The 22,016-nt window shown below is 39.7% G+C and overlaps 1 protein-coding gene across 14 annotated transcripts in view; it reads right to left on the bottom strand.

Annotated features, from left to right (window-relative positions):
• The window catches only part of LOC109982891 (neural cell adhesion molecule L1-like protein), a 59,722-nt gene that overhangs the window by 3,120 nt on the left and 34,586 nt on the right, over positions 1–22,016 (bottom strand). For 5 of the 14 annotated variants that reach the window (XM_065961503.1, XM_065961499.1, XM_065961502.1 and 2 more), the window contains 10 exons: positions 21,231–21,346; positions 16,716–16,920; positions 15,723–15,845; positions 13,795–13,977; positions 7,071–7,109; positions 6,573–6,635; positions 6,010–6,123; positions 5,532–5,693; positions 4,963–5,142; positions 3,657–3,729 (listed from right to left, as the gene is read on the bottom strand). In XM_065961503.1, the coding sequence (XP_065817575.1) occupies positions 3,657–3,729; positions 4,963–5,142; positions 5,532–5,693; positions 6,010–6,123; positions 6,573–6,635; positions 7,071–7,109; positions 13,795–13,977; positions 15,723–15,845; positions 16,716–16,920; positions 21,231–21,346 (1,258 nt within the window). Of the gene's footprint in view, positions 1–3,399; positions 3,464–3,656; positions 3,730–4,962; positions 5,143–5,531; positions 5,694–6,009; positions 6,124–6,572; positions 6,636–7,070; positions 7,110–13,794; positions 13,978–15,722; positions 15,846–16,715; positions 16,921–21,230; positions 21,347–22,016 lie in introns of all 14 variants that reach the window. The other 9 variants (XM_065961509.1, XM_065961508.1, XM_065961505.1 and 6 more) reach the window with 7 other exon arrangements.

The following is a 22,016-nucleotide window of genomic DNA, read 5'->3' as shown; positions in this document are numbered from 1 at the left end:
GAGAGATCATCTGACGCATAATTACCACTTGTCAACTCCCCAGACACGTGGCATACCAGTGGGTGGTCTATTGCCTTCTGAGATTCAAAGGGCACAAGAGAGCCCTGAATCGAGCTCTAACACCAGGAAAACAACATCATAGTGAAGCTAAGGGCACTCTGGGGGGACAGTAGTCAGAGCAGGCTCATGAAACCAAACATGAGAGGCATTTTAAACAGATAGCTGCAGCCAAATATCTGCAGAAGCTCAAAGCACGACAGCTTCTCCAGCTTCAAGAGTTTTAAAAGTAAGTTTGTACCAGAGATAAAGATGTAATGTGATTTTATGAATGTTTCCTGAGAATATAATATGCATTAGTTTTTGATCAAATAGTTAAATCAAACAGCTAAGCATCTGTACTTTTCTCTTATCACTATGGCTTCTCATGCTTCAAGAGCTCTAAAGTTAACTTGGTGTTGCAGAAAAAATATCATATCATCAATGTATTCAAGCAATAGAATATGAATACATCAATAGAGGAAGGACATGCAGAGTCAATCAGAATACAATAAAATATGATACAATACAATATGAAACGATACCCTGATATCATAGTACATCACAGATGATGCCCACAATGATAATGTCATGATACAATTAATGTATTCCAAGACAATCATACCTCGTTAACCGAAAAATGATTTTAACATCTGTGAGCCGTAATATGTATTTTTATTTATTGGCCGTGTTGCTTGCTTCTGTGCTGTTTACTTTCTTGTAAATAGTTGTGCCAGTCCCAGGAGCTGAGTGGCCCATCAATTTCCTGCTCCTACCAATGTTACGCTGCGGAGAGGTCTTTCACACTTTAAGAGCAGGAAGATGACGTCGCTGTGGCGCAGGGGGAACCACAACTTCCTGACTTTTCAACCGGCCACGCCCATTTCCTTTGTTAATCCGTTCTTAGTTCTTTCTGTGTTACAAGTGGGGTGTTTGGAGGCTGTAGTCCTCCAAGCGGGCGGCCCAGGTTCGACTCCCACCTGTGGCTCCTTTCCCGCATGTCATTCCCCGCTCTCTCTCCCTGATTTCCAGTTCTATCCACTGTCCTATCTCTACATTAAAGGCACAAAAAGCCCAAAAATAAATCTTAAAAAAAAAGAAGTAGTGTGGTGAATCAGTAATTACCTTAACCTTGTTTTCTCATGTTTTGGTTTGTTAAGTTGATAAGTTGGTTGTCTTTTGTTTTACTTGATTTATCAGGTTATTTCGCTACACCAGTTAGCCTCCGTTTTGTTTGTTATGTTTGGACACAGATTCACTCGTATTCTTAGTTATTCATATTGGCACTATTGTATCCCTGTTTATTATTTATGCATCAAAACGAAATAACACCTGGGTCAAAGCATTACACTGTTCTCCGTGGCTGCTTAGGAAGTGAGGGATTTGGGCCTGTGCTCATGTTGTTTCTTGGCTTCCACTAGACAGGGTATATCAATTATACAGTTATAAAAGGGAAAGTGCAGAAAAGTGCATAGTTTCACTGCAATTTGGTTTCATCTCTTTTTATTTATTTTCACAGCTGTCCGATATTATCCCACTGTCCTCTTTTATCCTTTTGACTTCTCTTTATTATACTTCAATAACTTTATTATAACTTCAATAACTTCAATAATAAATAGCAAATGATTAAGGCCAACCATATATTGTAGTGGTCATATTTTGTCCCAATATGTTGTTTATGGTTAATTATATATAATATAATATATATTATATATATAAACTATTATTCATTACTCCAGATCAATGAGAAAATGGAAACCAATAAATAATGAGTAACGCTTAATAATATTAATAATAACAATGTTACTACTACTCAAAGTAGATATTGGTCATATTAAATTGTTGCCAAGCACCCACCAGTGCTCTCCATCAATGCTAAGCCTCACAGAAAACACTTCTTTAAGTCTGTTTGTCTGAAAACAGCCTTAGCTTGTGTACAGCATACATTGAGTGCTTGGTATGGATCAACAACCCTATAATGTGTTCACATAAATCAGTCATTGGGTCAGTATGAGACAGTAAAACCAGCGTATTACATCCTTATAAATCATAATCTATAAAATATACTCTGTAATCCTAAACAGGACAATGCATTCTCCTTGTTTAATAGAATTACAGTCTTGGCAGGAACCACAGGACTGCAATTGGCAGCAGGCACACAATGGTGAGTAATCATGTTCTGAATAATATGACGACGAGCAGAAATCAAAGCCGACAGAAGAGGCTATTTTAGGTGATTTCTGTTGTATGTGCACAAACCAACACACCATTGTCACACAGCTCCTGCAGTGCTGTCAAGCAAAATAGGATTCAGTCGATTTTCCTAAACTGTCACCGTAGCAGCTAAACAATGCAAACAATGGAAAATTCAACAGCTATTATGAAGCACAACAGCTGTCTGCTTCAGGCTTAAAGGCTAAGTTTGTTTCTAACCATTTGCGATGCTTTGTTTATGCTTGCTTCATTGAATGTAAGATGTTTTTCATCAGCAATTACTGTTTGTGGAGAATCAATGTTGCCATCTGCAGAGGAACCTTTCTCTATTGCAATTAAAAATCTGTATTGTATGGAAGATGTTCTTCTGACTCATTCATTCAAAATGTGAATCAGAGTTTAAAAGTAAATCATCCCTCCAAACACCAGAGGCAAAGAGCAACAGATAGATAACATTTTATCTTTCACTACGATCCATTCTCTGTTTCTCCTCTCATGCAAATTTCCACATCAGGAGGGGTGGAAACAAAACTGTGATAAGTTCAGCAGACAGCTGATCTAAGATTTTAAATAATTAACAACAGAAGTGCGTTGTCTGAGAAATGTTTTGCTGCCAAAGTGTGGTCACACTACCACCAATCTCTCTGCTCCATCCTGCCGTTCACTTCAAGCTAAAACCCATTTGCTGAAGTGCTGCTGCACGGTTTATTTGTGTGCATCACGACCCATGTTAGGCATGTGACGTGTCATCGCTTTTTTTAGTGCGAGGGATTCTTGATAGACTGACGGCTGATGTAACCACAAGTCAGCCTGTTTTTTTTTTTTAACCAAATCCTGAAACAAATGTGTAACATTTTAATTGCGACTATATATATAGTGTTGATGGAAGAGGGGATGGGTTCAGGGTTGGGGGTGGGGGTCTTTTGGGTGACATACTGTAAGTCCGATGAAATCATAGCACACTTACAGTGATGCACACACATCCAAAACAAACAGGCACACACATAGTTACACAAGACACAAAACCTACTAATGTCTGCACAACTAAGCCAACACACACGCTCAGGTAAGAGTCTGACAACAAAGTAAAAGCACATAATTCCAGCTAAAGGGGCGCAAATCTCCTGTTACCCACTACTGTGTGATTACCTAGCCCATTAACTGATGAGAACACTGGCTGCTAGGCTGATCCTGGTAATGAACGCATGGTTTTCTTTTGGAATGGGAGAGAAAAACATTAATATGACACATGACAAATGAGTTTCTCAGCCTGGAAATATTTCACATATGGTCGTTAGATTATTGCTACAATACAAAGCATTTCAAGGAGATAAAAAAAGTGTTGTTTCCTTGACATGCGTTTGCACTGCAGCTTTTTCACTGCAGGTAAGGACTGCAGAGCTCACCTGTATTCACAGAAGGTATCATCATTCATTCCTTGTGACTCTTCGTCAGGGTGGAGGTCCTCCTTCTCTTTCACTGCAGGGCGGGGGGGGGGGCGGGACAGACATTTCAGCATCATTGTTAGAGAGAAATACTTTCTTCCTAAGATGTAATTACATATTACTGTTACTGTTGGGACAAACAGTCAAGTGAAATACTTCAAATTCGAATAAATATAAAGGATCCTATCTTTAACAGTACCAAGGGAAATTACTCAAACAGTAGCATCTGCCTTGTGCTAGATTTAATCAACCTCAGTGATTTTCTGTCAGACAATTCTTGGAAACCAGAGCAAAAGCAGACTCAACATTGATGCTTTGTAGGGCTGCAGGAATAATTGATCTGAACTTTTCAGTCTCTGGCGTGTATGTAAGAGTTTAAACTGAAAAATTATAACTGAAAAGTGTAACATTATTATCAAGCCTGTACACAGAAAGCCTCTCTGCTCTGTGTCTGCACAAAGAGCTACACACCAGCTCTTTGTGTAAATATGCTTTAAGAAATACCAGTTGCTTTCAAGAGAGACAAAAGAGGGGCTTCATGAAAAGAGCTGGTTGGGTAAAGGGGGAATCTAAAGGAGCTGATGAAATATTCAGTGCTTCATGTCAAAAGCTACTGCAGGCAAAGCAGTGGAGTGGTGGGGGGACAACGGGAGAACAGGTTGAAAGAAAAGGCAACCGAGCAACAGTGAGGACCCACACCTTGCAGCAGGTTTCATTGAGAGACAGAATTTGGCTCTGATACAAGACAGAGCAGAGGTGCAGAGGAAGCGCCAGGAAGGTCTGAACAGGTGAGGGGTGGAGAGGTGTGGAACAAAGCCAGCTGGTTCCCACTCGTCTGCTCTGACAAGATACTGAATCAGAGGTACCAAACAGGGGAATCAACCGGGCCAAGCAAATTAACTTACATGCCAGTGCTCTTACACATGCTGCATCTCATGGACAGCTGATTGAAGGTTAATGATTTATTGTGCTTTGCTGGGTTAGCATGCAGAACGTGTCCAACATGCAGTAATGATGCATTTCCAAACCAAGAAGGGATTAGGGTTTAGGCCCATTGCAAATTTCTATCATTTTCAGGAGGTCAACCAAAATGATTTAAAGTCAATTCAACGTGTCAATTTGGAGACATTTAAAAATGGTTTTAAATATCTAATAACCAGGTTCATCTCGTGTCAACACACTCTGTGCACTTAATGAGTTGTATTTTGGTTCACTTCCTGGAGTGAAAAAAACAATTGGACCCAACCCTGGTCAAAGACTAACTGACCTTTTTCCATGGTGAACATGTCTTGTCGCTCAGGAGGCGGCGGCGTACCTGCATACTTGCCACCTTTGTTTCTCCGCACAAAACAGGCCATTAGGGCGATGAGTGTGAGGAGCGCCACAGCACACATGGTCCCAATAAACCAGCCTTGGGTCGAAAGTTCGCTCTGCTGCCCTCCCACACCTGAGAACAAAAAAAAAAAAAGCAAAGAGACACAGAGCTCAAGGTTTCGACTTTACATCTTTGTGTGTTTGAGCACGACAGTCCCCTCGAGCGCTCCCCAAACAACTTTTTATTTGACTGAAAGAGAAAAAACACCATGGATTCTAGTTTGAGAGAATGTTCTCATGTCCTGTTTGACTCATATTCCCTTCAGCTATAGCACTCTGTCTCTTCAAAGAATATTAGATAGAAGAAGACACAAATACTCAGAGATGCAAGAAAAATGAATTAATGCACATTTCCCCCGTAATCAATAACAATTGTCAATAGTTCTCTCAGCGCTTCGGTACGGCAGGCTAGAACTCAAATCTCTAAACTCAACTGACTGCAACGCTGTTCTCTTGTCTCACCTTTGACTCTTGTCTGGATAACTTCTTCGAAAATACTAGTGTTATCAAGCAGCCTGTTGGCCATGAGGCGCACGGTGTACTCCATCCCGGGTTTGAGCCCATCAATTATGTGGAAACTCTGAGAAGTGTTTACAGCCTCTGAAATCCTCCAGATAGCTTCACCTGCACAGCCAAGCATAGGAAGTACACAAGCAGCATGTGTGTATTAGCATTCCTGCTATCGAGGAAGAAGATAGGATAGGTTGTTGCGAATAGGAAAATGGTTCTTCATTTATTGTAGGTATTTTCTGCACTATGTATAACTTTGAAAACATTTTAAGGAAATTGTGGAAATAGAGTAGGTAGCAGGTAATGTTAATGTTAGGCTGAGGATACATTTTAGATGTTTATATGCATACTTCACAGTTGGACCTAAACATGATGCCACCTGAAAATCGTGTAAATATTTAGCAAGGCGGGGACAGGAAAAGTAGCTTACGGTTATTCTTATAAGCCACATAAAGCTGCGAGTCCTGCTGCTCCTCTATGGCAGTCCAGCTGATTTTGGCAAATGTGTCACTCACATAGCAGCTTATGTTCAACAGGGCTGGAACTGATAAAGAGAGAAGAAAATAGGAGGAGGGGAAAATAAGGAGTAGAGGAAACACAGACAGGCACAGAGAAAAGCAGATAGAAGGCAGGAAAAGAGGATTAGCAGAGGCAAATAGGTTCCCCCGCAGCCTGAGAACAGTGCAGCTTGCAGAAAAACCCTTCAAGACGACAGTTCAAAAGGCAACGCTTGGCCCCAGACTTAATTGAGTGGAGCTGGATTTAGGCTCATAAAGGGTAGATATAGAGATCGTGGGCGGGAGTGACATCTAGTCTTCACTCTCCCCTAAGCAAAGCTGGCATTTCCTGACGCCCCCCCACCATGAGCTGATTTCAGAATAGATTGCAAAGACTCCATGTCTCAGATTCCATTGTTAGCTGAAAGTTGAGGTACGCAGAGATGAGATCACAAAGCTATCATTGGAGATGCATGCGTGAGTGTGAGCGATATACCTAAAGGAGGATGAGAAGAATTGCCTGGGATAGAGCTGGGAAAGGAGAGAGAGCAGTTGTGGCCTGAAAGGAAAGAGAAGCCTCAGATGTAAGATTCCTGCTACAACACTGTCAGTTCTAATGCTGAATTCTGTGCAACAAGCCGGCTCTGCAGACTACATGAAGGTAAGATTGTTACAGCAACTGGGAAAACTAGATTAATGGCCATAACTGTGCAAGAACACTGCAAGTGATCGTAAACACACTATAACTGTGGCAGAGTTACTAAATAATGAATGTGAATTGCAAATTCAAACTGCAATTGTCACTTTTTGACAAGGGGTTTTCACAAAGAAATGTTCTGTCTTTCCTGAACAGTTTTTTCAGGAATTACTAGAAACTTACTTGTCAAATACAAAGGACAAGGTTTAGATGACAACACAACACTGCACTACACAAAATGACCTACAACATAGCATACCTCTACTTCTAACACTACTTCTATGTAGTGATACATACTGCTCTGATCAGGGGCCACAGCTGGAGTCGGGGACAAATCTTCAGAAGGATAAAAAGAGAAAGAAATACAGCAGAAGATTACCGAAATATGGAAAGCCAGCTTTAAGGTTTATAGACCGAGCACAAACACACACAAGCACACACTATGAGACACAGATGTGCATGTTCATCCACACAGACAGAGACACACACGTGGGCAGAGCATCCACATGAACCATGAAACGCAGGTGGAAGCTTGCATGAGTGATCTGTTTGTTTAGTGGTTTTCTAGATTCTGTGACCAGTGAAGAGCAGCACCACCAGTGGGTGGATTGTTGATAGACAATGGTATCCCACAAAGCACTAGGGCTGGGTATTGTCAAGGACCTCACAATCCAGATAGATTTAGATTATTTGGGTCACGATTCAATATCGATTTGATTCAATATTGATCAATTTGTTATGATATCAATTCAATAATTTGCATGTATGAAATACCCAGATAATTCATTACACAAAAACCTCTAAAAGGAACTGAGTTTATCGCCCTAAAGCCGCTGGTCTCATGAAGCAAGTGGATTTCAGTTAGTTGCTAGAATGTACCGTTCTATGTTTAGAGTTGATATTGTAAACCATCAATTTAATGTTGTATACGACCGCATCAACCCCTGAGGGTTTTCTGAAACAACATTAAATTGGGGAAAAATATATTCAATGAATTGATATTTTAACTCAGCCCTACAAAGCACTGCACAAAAGAATCTCCTCAAAACACAAGAAATAAGTTTAGGGGTAAACGGGTTCGAAAGAAATTAACCACAAAATTATTGCATTTTACATTTTTGTTTTACAGGTTTCTGTATTTGTAGATCGCAGAACCAAAATCACAGTTAAACCATTATCCATGAACACAACTAGTATACGTCTTAAAGGGGACATATTATGATAAATCCACTTTTACAGTGTTTGTGAACATATATTTGGGTAACCTGAGTGTCTACCGACCCACAAAATGTGAAATAAACCCATCCAGTCCTTTGTTTGTAGTATGCATAAGTCTTATGAAACATAGAAAAGTGCTCCGTTTCAAATTTGCTCAACTTGTGATGTCACAAGTTGGTTTCTGGTAAGAAAAAATACCCTCCACCCATGGACTCCACCTCCAGCCTAGAGCAAAACTTTAGCACAGGTCTGCCATTTTTATTCTCGCTAGCGAAGGAGTGATGTCTACTGGAAAAACTCAGGGGAGGATCACTGCATTTAGAGAGAGACACACACACCAAAACAGAGCATTCTGAGAGAGCTGGTTTATACAGGGTCACAAACCTCCTCTGGTGCTTGATTCATGTTATATTTTGACCAAAGCACAGCACAGATGTTTCATTTAGACCACAGGGGACTGTTTGAAAAGGTGGAAAATGGGTATAATATGTCCTCTTTAAATCTTCATCAGTAAACACAACATTGGCTTTTCACCACCAAGTTGAAATATTAAACATGTTATTCATGAAAATCCAATACTTCTGATCGAGAATATCTGGGTGTTAGCTACTCCACAATGTTCATCATCTTTTCAGAGAATGTTGAACCAAAAGAAAGCCAACACAAAGCCTCATCGAGCCGCGTTGTAACTATGTTTTAACATTGTCATTAGATTATTGGTGATAGCATGGTAAAATATATCACAGCCCTCTTAATTGTTTTCTTGCACATAAATGGTCAAAGAGTTGAAGAACATTCACATGGGTGGTTTACACTTGTGATTTGTAACTGAAATACAGCTAAACTTTCTCATCAAGGTACTAATATGCATTACATTGCTGTTCTTTAAAGAAAGCATAAATATTTGATCCAAAAGAAATTCGCCTGACTAGCGAGTGTTAAGTCATTATTTGACGTGCTTCTGTTATTTAAAAGTTTAAAGATTTTTCCTTGAAAAAACATGAGAACAAGTAAAAAGCTGTCTCTTATCCAAATAAACCTTTATACAATACCTGCATTTCAAGCCACAATCATTACAAGAGGTTGCTGATCTGACATGGTGCAGCACATGCTGTCACCTCACAGAGAGAAGGTTGTCTGCTTTCACCTACCAGCCACAACACGCAAGTTAGGTTATTTGTGTCTCCAAAATGCCAATAGGCGTGAATTTGAGTGTGATTTGTTGTCTCTCTCTGTTGGTCAGCACTGTGATTGACAGGCAACCTGTCGAGGATGTACCCCCCTTTTACAAAACGTCAGCTAGGATTGACTTCAGCCCACTGTGATCCTCTAAAGATAACCAGTACAGCTAATGGCTAGAGGATTTGATAATTGAACTCTGTTGGTAATTTTCAGTTACTTTGAGTTTACATAGAAATCATTTGCACTCACTGGTATAATTGTTTCATTACCTGTGGCACGCATATCATTTGTTGCCTGTACCTTTTCACAGACTGTCTAGTGTGAATAGCATGTTCTCTCTGTTGCATTCTATTGTTTGAACTCACATTTAAAAATGAAAACCGCTGTGCATGAACACAGCCTGTTCTGCTTCTATTACTCTATCCAGAGCTGAGTGGAATGAAACTGAAGTCAGCCTTGGACAATTATGTTTTCCAAATAAACTTTTTCAAACACGAAGTTCAAACTATTAAATAATTTGTAGAAGATAACAAGTTGGGCGCTCAAATGTTGTGGCAGAAGGCAAATGATTTATTCTCAGGGGGAGCTGGTTATTTCAGAGAGACTCTGTGGCTTTTTGTCATGTTTGCAGTCCGCTTTATCTCTGCTCCTTTGTTATCTCATGAGACCTGATGCAGAAGAATAGATATTCTTTCTGTCTGCAACAGTCCTCTGCCATGGCTTCTCTCTGAGCTTTTCCTTCTCCTCTTTCTCACAGATGCTTCACCACTTCTTTTATGTGTGTTTTTTCATCTCTCACTTCAGCCACTCTCTTTTCTTTACAAACCTTTTCAACAAAGACAATTTGACACACGCATCCAAAAGAAATGTCAATACCTTAATGTTTGTAATTTGTTCCAGTATCTCAGTCTGTAATTAGAACAAGCCACTAGGTGAAATCCAAACAGGAACACTTGATAGCCAGTGCTCACTTTTTTTTTTCATTGTCACTCCATCACCCTTCATCAACGTCTCTCAACTCACAGTGCCCCTGCTCCGTGCTATTGGCATCCATAAATTTACTCTGCCGCATTGTGACTAACATACCCTGAGGACAGTGTTCACAAACAGAACCATTTTATCTCCCAACTGACTCTCTACTCAACCAGATTTACAAACAGTGCATCTAATGGCTCTCAGGCTGGACATCCACCTACAAGATGCACAGCCTCGAAGAGGGAGGATAAAAGCCAGAGAGGGATGAATAGCTTTTATTAAAACGCAGTCAGACAGAAACAGGACACATTTTCTCATGGATTCCTGTCTTTAATGTAATGGAGGGAGAAGTGTTGCAGGAAACTTCATGATTGAAATCTTTAAACAAATTTTTAGTGTTCATCATGTCCTACCAGGAAAAAAATTACCAGTACTAAATAGTGACAGGTAATGTCACAATGGCTGAAACCACCATTGTGAAGTGTCAACATGAAAACAGATAAGGTGTACATGCCTTTACTTTATGTAAAATACTAGTTTAAGCCACTATCTGTCAAACAATTGAATTTTTTTTGGCTTTGGCGTCCCCTGGTGGTCAAATGAAGAAGCTGAAATTGACACGATTGACACCAATGTTAACAAGGATTAGGTTATTTTTCAGCATAAAAAAAAAATTTCAAAGAGAGTTTTAAAAGGGGGATTATAATTGATTAAAAAGTGCTGTCATCACACTAGTTCTTAATATAACTTGAAATGTTGTAAAAAGGAAAGCTTTGCATTAAGTGACTGAAATGAAAGTCCTGTTCTGACTTTGGAACTTAAATGAGGACCTTCCTTCGTCACAGCCACACAGTTATTGTTTCATTGTTCCTGATTGTCTGAATTTCCTGAATTAAACATGGGACCCCACATGTTTTTAATGATTTAATTGTATTCTATTAATAACTACTTTACTCTAAACATGGTATAGAATAAGTGATGATGTAATATGAAATTAACTGCTTATGATGGCTGTTGTTATTTTACAAGCTTCGGATAAAGCATAGTTCAGAACAGGGTCAACGACGCTGCAGCAGAGGGTTAGTTCTCTGAACTTATCAGCTCATTAATTCTCTCAGTGAGCCTGGCTCAGCGGCTGTAATAGATGACACCCTGAACAACAACCTGATGAACACTGAAGGTCATTAAAGAGTTGTGCGACAGAACATCAGCATGATTTATAAACTCTATTCTACCTGATCTCCAAAGAGATTATGTAGAGCCACTGACAGGAAATATATAAAGCTGAACTGCTGAATGGTCCATGTTTAATTGAGAAAGAACCCTGAAATACTTATAATCAGAGTGTATACACTGAGAAGAAAGGCTGTTTCCTAGGGGGTAATAAAAACACTGTGGAAATAACGTTCCCTGAATCGTATGTAATAGGGCTGCATGATATTGGAAAAAAAGACATAGACCTGCAATATATATTTTGATATGAAAAATACAGAAAATCATGCATTCTGCTTTCTATCTACATATTAGGCCTACATGATGTTAGAAAATTGGACTATGTGTGATTACTTTGTTAAATGTTTCAATAACAAAATAAAGTGTGGTAACTAAACAAATAATGAAGAATGATTATTAACTATAACTCAGTTTTTATGTGGATCTGCTGTTCTTCAGGTTTTACACAACGGTTGTATTTTCACCATGTCCCTCCTGAAGCCAAAAAGCTGTTTTTTTAACCACTAAATTAGCACCAATGAATTTGAGCGTAGCTGATAGTGAGCTGTCATAGTTTCAACATTTTTGTTGAAGCATGGCCATTATACCTGGGCCTTCATCAAACAGATCAAACATACTAATAGAGAAATAAGACCTTCTTTAAACAGTGAGACTATGATGCCATTGTGATTTATTGTGCAGCGGTCCCCTCCCCCGATATCACTCCTCAACAGAACACTTGAGGAATCCTCTGCATGATATTTGGATTTTCATACAACTATTGTTCCAAATGTATCTTTGATGTCTAAATGTGTAGTGAAAACTAAAAGCATCTCAAGGGGGACAAAGATTTATTTGTGCTGTTTCATGGCTGTGTGTTGATCCTAGAAAAATAACAACCTGCACAATGAGATTCTCATTAGTGAGGTATTAAACCTTCCTCTAAAAGGCATGCCATTTTAAAGGCTATATTTAATTTACCAGCTCTCTGAAATATACAACTTTCTGGAGAAGTTCTGCCATACTTAAGGATCAACCAAAGCCCACCGATACAATCTTATCTTAATAATGCATTATTTGCATATGTTTTCTTACCTTTCATTACAGCTTTCGAAATGTTTAGACCTTGTTAGCTGTTTTTCAGGAAACAATAACTTTATTCTTTTTTGAATTGGAAAGTAGCACTGATCTCAATCAACTAATCAATCTTTATGTGTAAGTGCAAATTCATAACCATGTTATCTCAAAACACATAGCAAAGAGAGCAGCTCTAAACTGTACTCGTTTTTTATATTATTTACAGAGAGAGATTAATCTATGAGCAAAGTACCTGGTAACATTTAGTAAGAAACAGTGGCTGGGAAACGCGTCCTTCTAATGGGCAGAAACATCGAACAGAGCCAGACAGGTCTTGAACAGCCATCTGCTGTGACTGCGTTTGGCTTGCACAAAAGAAACTTCTCAGTTTTTCACACCTAAATCACTTTTTTTTCAATCACACCTAAATACATTTTTTTACATTGACTTTAAATTTCAATAGAGCCACAACAACCAAGTCCAAAGCTCATTCTCAGTCAGCCTTAATGCTAACTAAGGTCTACATGGATGAAATCTTTCTATGCCTCAAATAAATAAAAAATAAATAAATAAAAGCTAGAGAGCTGCCACAAGGCTTATTAATACTTTCATCTCAAGGAGACTATAATGGTATTTAGAGAATTACAATTATTAATAAATCTGTTGCTAGACTTCCAAACAAATCTATTAAGAGGCTTGCACTTAAGCTTTAGAGGAGTCACTCTGGCCTAGTATATCTTTAAGAGAATGACTTAGTAAAAGGCTTTTCTCTTTTATACAGCCTGAGTGGCTCAGAACAAACTGCTCTTAAACTTTAAAAGGCAACAACATCCAGCAGAAAACTCTTACAAATATCAAAATCTTTGCATCAGATAATAGAATATCTTGTTTTTTCAGTGTTGAATGATCCACAACATCACTGGATCCCACAATTGGCACAATGCAAAGAAATTATCTTTTATTTAGATATTTAGATCGATCATGCATTTTAAAAACACCCTTTTTTCAAATACATAGATTGTGTTAAAAATGTCAACTTTCCATGCTCTAATAAAATAAACTGATTATGACATCATCAGTGTATTTTTGTTCAGACCTGTCAAACTGTCCTCAAGGCCACCAAGGAAATTTATGAAGCTGCTTTTAAGGCTGATATGTGCTCACTGAAACTATAAAAGTTGTTTTTAATTGATGTAAAATACCATACATCATAAGTAAGAATATGTCATTGCAACAAACTTGTCTGTAGTGAGCTACTGTATGATACAGAAACTCTGGGCAGGTTTTTCTTATCTTAACAAAATGATATCTTTCTTGGCACAAAACCAGGACAGGAACATCGATTTGATCTACTCACGGGCTTGTTCAACGGTGCTGCTCTCCTGGGCCAGTGGAGGTCCACAACCTGCTTGAGTGCACGCACTGAGTTGGAAGCGGTAGAGGCTGCCATCCTTTAAGCCCTGGAGACGCCACTGGGAGGTGTCAGCCCCAGAGATGTTTATCTCCTGGGAATCAACCACCTCCAGTGTGGTCTCATTAACTATGGAGAAAGGAGAAGGATGTCAGGTCAGTTCAGGAGGCATGAGTGACCCCCCCGAAGGAGAGACACAGAAAAAGTCATCACTGTTGGCTCATGTTGTATGTTAATAGAACACAGCTATAATGAGGGTCAATGGCTGAGGGAGGGAGAAGATGAAGGGTTGTCATGCTAGCTCATGCAGAAAGTGAACGGAGCAGATACAAGTCGTGACAGGTGAGCTGAGGAGGAATACATTATGGAGAGAGGCGAGAGGAGATGAAAGGAGGAGATAGAGAGCTCAGGGGGAGGGGGAGGAGGAAGAGTGTAAACAAGAAGCAATGGATGAAAAGAGGAAGAGGAGGAGGAGGAGGTAAAGAGTAGGTAAAAGAAAAAAACTGAGGAGGAGGAATTGAAGGAGATATGATGAGGGAAAAGGTAAAAAAGACAACTTGAAAAGTAGAAAATTTACACAAACAGGTGGGAAAGGCAGAAGTAACACGAAGAGACAAAAGAAAAGAAAACAAGGCTGGAGCAGAAGTGGGAACTCAGATGACTTACATCACAAGCAGGATAATGTATCATCAAACGTGCATAATAGATCAAAGTACAGTGTGTGTACAGACTGTAGAAACGAACACACCCCTCCTGCAGCCCCCTCTGGTGTATGCCATTATTGTGTGGATGTTGAAATGAAGGTAAGAACTGAATGTGTGCCAAGCCTGTTGTGCCACTTTGGAAATTGGTGTTTGTTTGCAGCGCAGAAGAAGACTAAATATTTCACTTGTATTTGTACATCAGCAGATTATACATTGACTTATAACACAACCGTTTCCTGACTCAACTGTATGTTCATTCTGTGCTTATACAGCATTAACTGAGAGCTCTATTTCAAATATACTCAAGTTTCATGGTGAATCAGTTCAGTCCAAAAAATCTCTAACACCCACAGCCTGCATTGTGTGGGAATATCTGTGTAAAGCCTGACATCTGATATGGGAAAGGCAGAATGGAAAGGGGGACAGAGTGTATTGAAGAGCCGGCCAGACTCTGTGGGTGCTGGTGGAGGCGGCAAAGGACTGTCTCTGCCTTCACATTTTACACAAAAGATTTCAGAAATGTCAGCCAACTGAGAGTGTAGGCTTTGAAAACAGAGGAAACGTAATGAAAGCCCCTCACTCACTTATTCGCCCTACATGTTCTCCAGCATAAAAGAAGGGGCATTTTTTTTTTTTTTTGCTAAAAGCAATTCTTCTAAGAGATAAACGCAAAAAGAAATTTGTAGAGGTAGTAACAGCACTGGTGTAAATGATCCCCTTTCAGAAAAAAACTGCAGTCCAGGACGATACCAGATAAGAAACACTGAGGAAACTATCAAAGCACAATCATAAGTAGCCTGCACAATCATGCTGTTTCAGACTACTGTGCAGGGTTCAGTGTCAAACAGTGCAACCTAGTGTCTGCTATGATAACACAAAAAATAGAGTAAAGGGAAAGAAGCAGAAGCTAGTGTATGAACTCTGTTTACAGGTTAATCAAATCCACATCAGCACCCTCTATGTTTTTTTTCTTCAACCTGTTTCCAACCTGATCTTTACTCACCTACTCTTCAATAACACTGCTACAATTTTGCTCACACTTCGCCCACAATGCCTCATACTACAAAAACTGTGATACAGCAGAGAAAAATCTATTAATGAAATATCTAACATGGATACAAAGGTCTACACTACAGTCAATGAGTATGTATTCATGGTGTGTATACATACGGAGGTGGTACTGCAGTAGATAACCAGTCAGGATGCCATTTGTTTCCAGTGGTGGACCCCAAACCAGCAGAATGGAGTCTTTCCGGGCATTGGAAGCAGTCAGGATGGGCACCTGCCTGGGAACTATGAAAATAACACTCATGTAAATGTTTGAATGCATGTATAAAGAAACTTCTCTTGCAGCTTGCTGTGTCAGTGATGTCGGAATAACTTTTTTTTAAAAACCAAATAAATCTATATCTCTGTCTAGATACATGTCTGCACTTGTATTATTTCTGTAGATTTTTTTTCACTCCATGCCGAGCCTTTAAAAAGATGATAATCACACTGCTGTCACATTTGCTGAGTGCTTGTTCGAGGTGTCCTTGTCGCTGCACAAGGCTGCAGCACAGAGCAGTCTACAAAGGACTTGTATAAATCACACTAACTTTGATGACTTCTTCTTTTTATCCTGTTCTAAAGTGTCTTGAAATAAAAGTTTTTTATGAATTGGCGCTATACAAATAAATATTGATAGATTTATTGATTGATTCTTGAGGCGCAACACTTTCCTTACCTCTCCAATCATGTTAAAGATGAATTAAAAACAAAGTGCTGAATTATAATTTGTTTCTGAAATGTTTTTTCAACAAGATCCTTTTAATTCAATGTATTTCTTCTTCCTCTTTTAAAAATCCATAGTCTATGAACAACATAGTAGATGTGTTTGATTGTATAGTTTGTATAGTATAGTAAGTGTCCAAATCACACTGAGAAATGACTGATTCCTAAACTCCTTCTGACATCATGAATCATTCTTACAAATACAACCCTGAAAACTCAGATTTATTCTGAGCGCAAAAGATGTTCCAGCCTTCAATTGTCAAACTCTGCTCATTTCTTATTCCGCACAGTGAAGCACAAACATGGGAGTCAAGTAACTACAGGCCAAACACATTTTTGAGCAGGCTGGAATGTCATTGTAAATAAAAAAGTGAGCTTGTGTCACCTCACCTCCTTCTGGGGTGTTGAAGGTGACCGGGTCACTGTTGGGCCCATTGCCCTTCTTGTTGTAAACATTTACAGTGAGTCTGTACTCGGAGAATGGTTCAAGTTGTGGCACAATGGCATGATTCCTCTTTCCAGGAAAAGAGAGGGAGTGGCGCTCATCTAAAATTTTACTGGGATTCAGCAGACTCTGTTTTCTCACCCAGTGAACCTGTGAGATAGAAAAAATAGGAGAATGATGACAAGTCTGAACAGGTCACAGAGAGGAGGGAGAAACAGAGGATTGAGAGGAAGACAGCAGTAAAACATACTATTAAAGAGCAGCAAGTTAAGCCTGCTTTCCCCTTTAATGAGGCTCATCTGAAATCAAACATCAAATTTAAATCTAAGAATGTTATACCTATCATCTCAAGTGACAGTGTGTTATAAATTGCTGTTTCACACAATCATTTTGCCAGATACATTATTTTAATGACAATATCTTAACAGGTGAAAGAATAAACTGAGGAAACATGACCCTAAAAAGTTCTCTTTCAATAAATTAACTCAGTACATCACATAAAGTATGGGACATCATGCACTAATACGGCCTGAATGGGGACCCTTCCATTCTTACTAAAAGGGCAGAATCTGTGGTGAGTTATGTGATAGCCCACCTGCGTATAAAACCTCCATCAAACTGTAAGTTCCAACGCTTTTCATCTCAATAAGAACAACTTTTTTGAGGAGACCAGCAAGCTTCAGCTAGTTAGCGTCATTCTTTGCCAGGCTACAGCTAGCTTAAAATATTCCTAGCAGTGTTTGCTGTTTTTAGCCACTGCTACTGCTCAGGTTAGTGGGGCTCTTTGGCTGACACTATCTGACTCTCCTGACAGAGACAGCACCATTTACTTGAATGAGCTTATTTCAGCAGAGGGCTTGTTTGGTAGCTACCTGGTCCCTGGAGATGTTTAGCTGAAAAACACAACTCTAAAAACTCTGTGCAACATCATTCTTGGATGTGATAGGATTTAGAGGACGCTTTGATCCAAAGCAATGTACATGAGAGAATGTGATGCTTATGAATACCTGGCCAATGCAAACATCACATCAATGGCATGGAGCTACCAGTGACTTTTAAAAAAAAAAACTCTTTTTAAACTCTTATACGCTCTGATAGGCTGATTGTGCTCAATGAGACAGATTTTCCACGTATAAGCAAGCTGGTTGAATTTGTCTGCTCCCCCTGTTAAAACTCTCTTTCTGTCTGTTGCTGTGGTACAGTGGCTTTTTTAAGTCTCTTAGATTGCCCCATGTCCCAGGCTGTCTGAACCTTTAGGGAAGACAGTCTAACTACTGAGAGAGAATATGGGAACATTTGGGCAGGGGGAAATATGATCCCTTTTACTCTGGGGCAAATACCCACTACCCCTTGTCCTTTACCATAATAGACCAGAACACACCTTTTGGAATGGATGGCCTGAAACACTTTTTCCAAAGTGAAAATGACACTGCCTGTGGAATCGGTCCCTGGTCCTGATAGCCCCTGAGTGTCTGGAGAACGCATGGTATGCAGAGATAGTCATTCTGCTGGCAGATAGGCGCTGGCAGCTTCCCCTTAACAGGGACCTCCTCTCCAACAGGAGATGAGGTGAATTATCTGCACCCAGCACTGCCAAAGCTGCAGGCCTATTGGTCAAATTTACAGGCTAACAGTTTGCAAGTGTTGGTAGCAATGATCCAAAGTCTAAGTGGCACCCTCCACTCACTACACAACTATAAGCCTACTCCTGCTTTGGTTTTCTATCGTGGACGTTTTATCATTTCCTCAGGAGCTGATGGATGAAAGTTACTCCTTTCTGCACGATTAAAGGGGCTATATGTAACTTTCAAAAATACTGCGTTTGTAGCGATATCGCATGGCTGTTAGGCGAACTGCACCAGTAACCTGTTGCTCGCTCTCCCTCGTGTGCTCGTCATACGTGCTCGTACGTACACAAACAAGCATCATCATCAGCCGCGAAACACTGGATATTTACCGGCATAATGTTTACAGAGGAGGTAAGTGAAGGCGGTCTCTGGCTGTAGCGGGAGTGTGTGATGTGTTGTACTGTTGATCTCTGTAAGCGGAGCGGAGTGAGGAGGATGTTGAGAACGTGCATAAAATGTCACTTCCTGGAGCTTTTGCGGAAAATACGACCCGGGGAAAAAATGTATACAGGCAACACTGATAGACAGTGAACATCTACTTTTTCACATCAGTTAACCGTTAACTATTTATACATGTAAAAAGTTAGATATAGCCCATTTAAGGTCTTTTTGGTTGCGACATACTGGACACATGAGGTCTGATGGATGCACTCAACCTCTTAAAACATGTTTTTAAAGGTAGCCTGCTAGCTGAGGCAAGTATAAAAACCAGTGTCCCTTCATGAGATTTGGCGTTTTTGTAGACGCTATATGGTATTGCTTTTGACCCATTGAGTCTATTGATATGAATTTGATGTTATACATAACTGCACAGATTTCTAACTTGACCGCCAAAAAGCTGCTGGCAGCAGCCATGCTTTGTTTGTGCATCCCACATGTTCTCACCTCAGATGTAACATTAAGTCTGAACACTGCGTTTGCCTGAGATTATCCTTATAGCCTTTCACTCCATGTCTTTTAATCTTGAGCATTTGCCCTTTACTTTTGTATCTGAGAAGTGGAGGTGGATGCTTTTCCTAGGAGTGCACACCTACATACACTGCAGTGCATTCAGAGTATTTGTTTATGTGATCAGCTATTTGTCTATTTGGTAATCCAGGTAATGGTAAACACATGTCTAAACAGCACCTGGATAATGGAGGCCATCTCCCTGGCTTTGAGCAGCAGCCGTCTGTCATTGGAGGGAACATTCAAAAAGCAACATCACTTTTTTTAAGGCCATATCACTTAAGCCTAACCTTAAGTGATATATCTGTTCTACTGCCAGTTCAACATTGGACCAACTTTTTTTCCTGTTTTTGTCATGTGGATTTGACAGCCCCTGGTGGTACATTCTGCCCCTTTTCCTGACAGATGGTGCATTAGCATGCTTGAAGTCTGACTATGGTGGCCTAGCTGATCATTGGTGAATACATGTCCCATAATGTTTTACAGAGGGGATTTTCTTGAAGGGAAAAAATTTCCTGTCCACAATTTCTGTTCCCTGAAGGCGATAAAAGAGGTTAAATGCTGGGATTACAGACGTACCGTCAGGCTGGCCAGAGAGGAGTATGTTACACAATATTACCTGTATTTTACCATCATTTTCTACTTCAACAGAGAGGTAATTTCATAAAATGTCATTATTCCATACTAAGCAGATGATGCCTTGCGGTTTCTTTGCCAACTAATATCAATACCAATACATCAGCAAAGAAACGCCCAACTCAGCTGAGGTCTTTAGTGGAGTTTGGATTACAGAAAGTGAAAAAAAATCAGGAACAACAAACCACAAACTTTGCGCTAAATACTAATCTCGCCTAGGGCACCAAAATGGCTGGGCTGACTACAGAAGCTTTCCTTGAAAAACATTTACATTAGGATTGATGCTGAGAGATGGGTTAAGAACTACAATGTTAACTTGTAAAATGAACACGTTTGTGTTCTGTCTAATTAAAATGTTTCTTTTTTACGTCTTTTTAGTGAAACGAGAAATGTTCTCATATAATAAGTCTTAGAGATATAATACTCATTTATGATGATGTAAAAAAAAAATGAACATCTAATAAATAATGGCAGGTAATAAGCTTTAAAATGGATTTCTGTATGGGTCAAGTTAATACTAACTGACTAATCTGCAATTTCCACGCAGTCGTTGGGTGCCCTATCCGTCAGAGCCTCGTACTACGACGCTGTTGGCTTCCACTCTAGACAACGATTGTGTTTCCACCAGCGGCGCCACTCCGCTCTACTCTGTTATAAATATGCACTGAGTATTTTTTTGACTCGCTGCAAACGCACATCAAGCTGAACAGAAGAGATCGATCTGGACAGGAAGACAAATAAAACACAATATAAAGACTCCCGATTGTATACTCAATCACTTTCAACATTACATCAAAACAGGCATCGAATAAACAGCAAATCAACCTCAGAAAGACTTAAGTAATATGTTGTTTGCACATTGTTCTCTTTATTCCCGCGTGATCTTGTAGTTCTCCTTTGATCTTGTGAAACCATGTGTACAGCTGCTGATGGATGCGCTACGCTGTGCTCATGATCCAGAAACAGACCCAGTGGGGAAGGGTGCATGGCGCATATGACGGAGCAAATCCATGGTGCTGACAGTACCTAACTATGTGGAAGTTTCTGGTATGGCATATCTTGTTACATGTTATCTCATGATATTAACTCTAATTGTCTCTTTGTACCTATTTCAAGTAGATAAGCAATGTTGTGCTTCAACTTGCAGATTGTTTCACTGTCTCAAATTCCTCCATTGTCTTTAAGTTTTTTATAAAATTATAGAGTGTAGGCTGAAAGACGAAATTCTTCAGGACAATGAAAACTTACATTGTAGCCCCTGAGATGACCTCTCACAGTGGCTTGTGGAACTGGGGTCCAGCTAACTCTCAGAACAGTTGTGTTGATCACCTCCACTGCTACATCCCGCGGGGCTGAAGTAGGGACTGAATAACACACAGAGGAAGGTCAGGAATACAGACATTCTGCAACAACAAAGGCCAACTTTGCAGAGACTCTTAAACATACACAAAAACATATGAAGAATGATTAAACTAAAGACAAACAGTGAGTAAAACAATCCTTTCCCCCCTCTAAAACAAAAGCAGCCTTATCACAAGCCCATTCTTTTGATTTTTAAGATCTGTGAATAAAATCCTGTTGCTAGCAGATCAGTATAAATGTGCACAAATGTACCCTCAGCGGTATAGCAAATAAAGCAGCTTTTTTCAAAGCTGTTTTTTCTTTTCTTTTCTCAGCAAAAATAGTCGTAATACCAAACACAAATTGGTAATGCTCTTTATATACTTTGCTCTAAAAGTTACTTTACTGGCAGAAGGAAAGGTAAGAAGCACCACACACACACTAGAGAGAGGAGTGAACATTGTGCCTCAGTAGGACTAAATGACAAAGTTTCTGGTGGTCCATCAAATCTCCCACAGCGTCAGACAGAAGTGGAGATTTGACATCCACTGGCTCCACAAAGGTTATCTACCACCTGCTGGATTTAGCAACAGTGTTTCTCTTTTTGTTCTTGTTTCCAGAAGGGAAGAGAAGTCTCTACTTCACAAGTGCACAGGTTCAAAAATCACGGGTGGTGGAAAAAAAAGGAAAAAA

Source organism: Labrus bergylta, chromosome 12 (assembly GCF_963930695.1).
Source record: "Labrus bergylta chromosome 12, fLabBer1.1, whole genome shotgun sequence".
Taxonomy (NCBI): Eukaryota; Metazoa; Chordata; class Actinopteri; order Labriformes; family Labridae; genus Labrus; species Labrus bergylta.
This window is presented reverse-complemented; position numbering and strand designations above follow the sequence as displayed.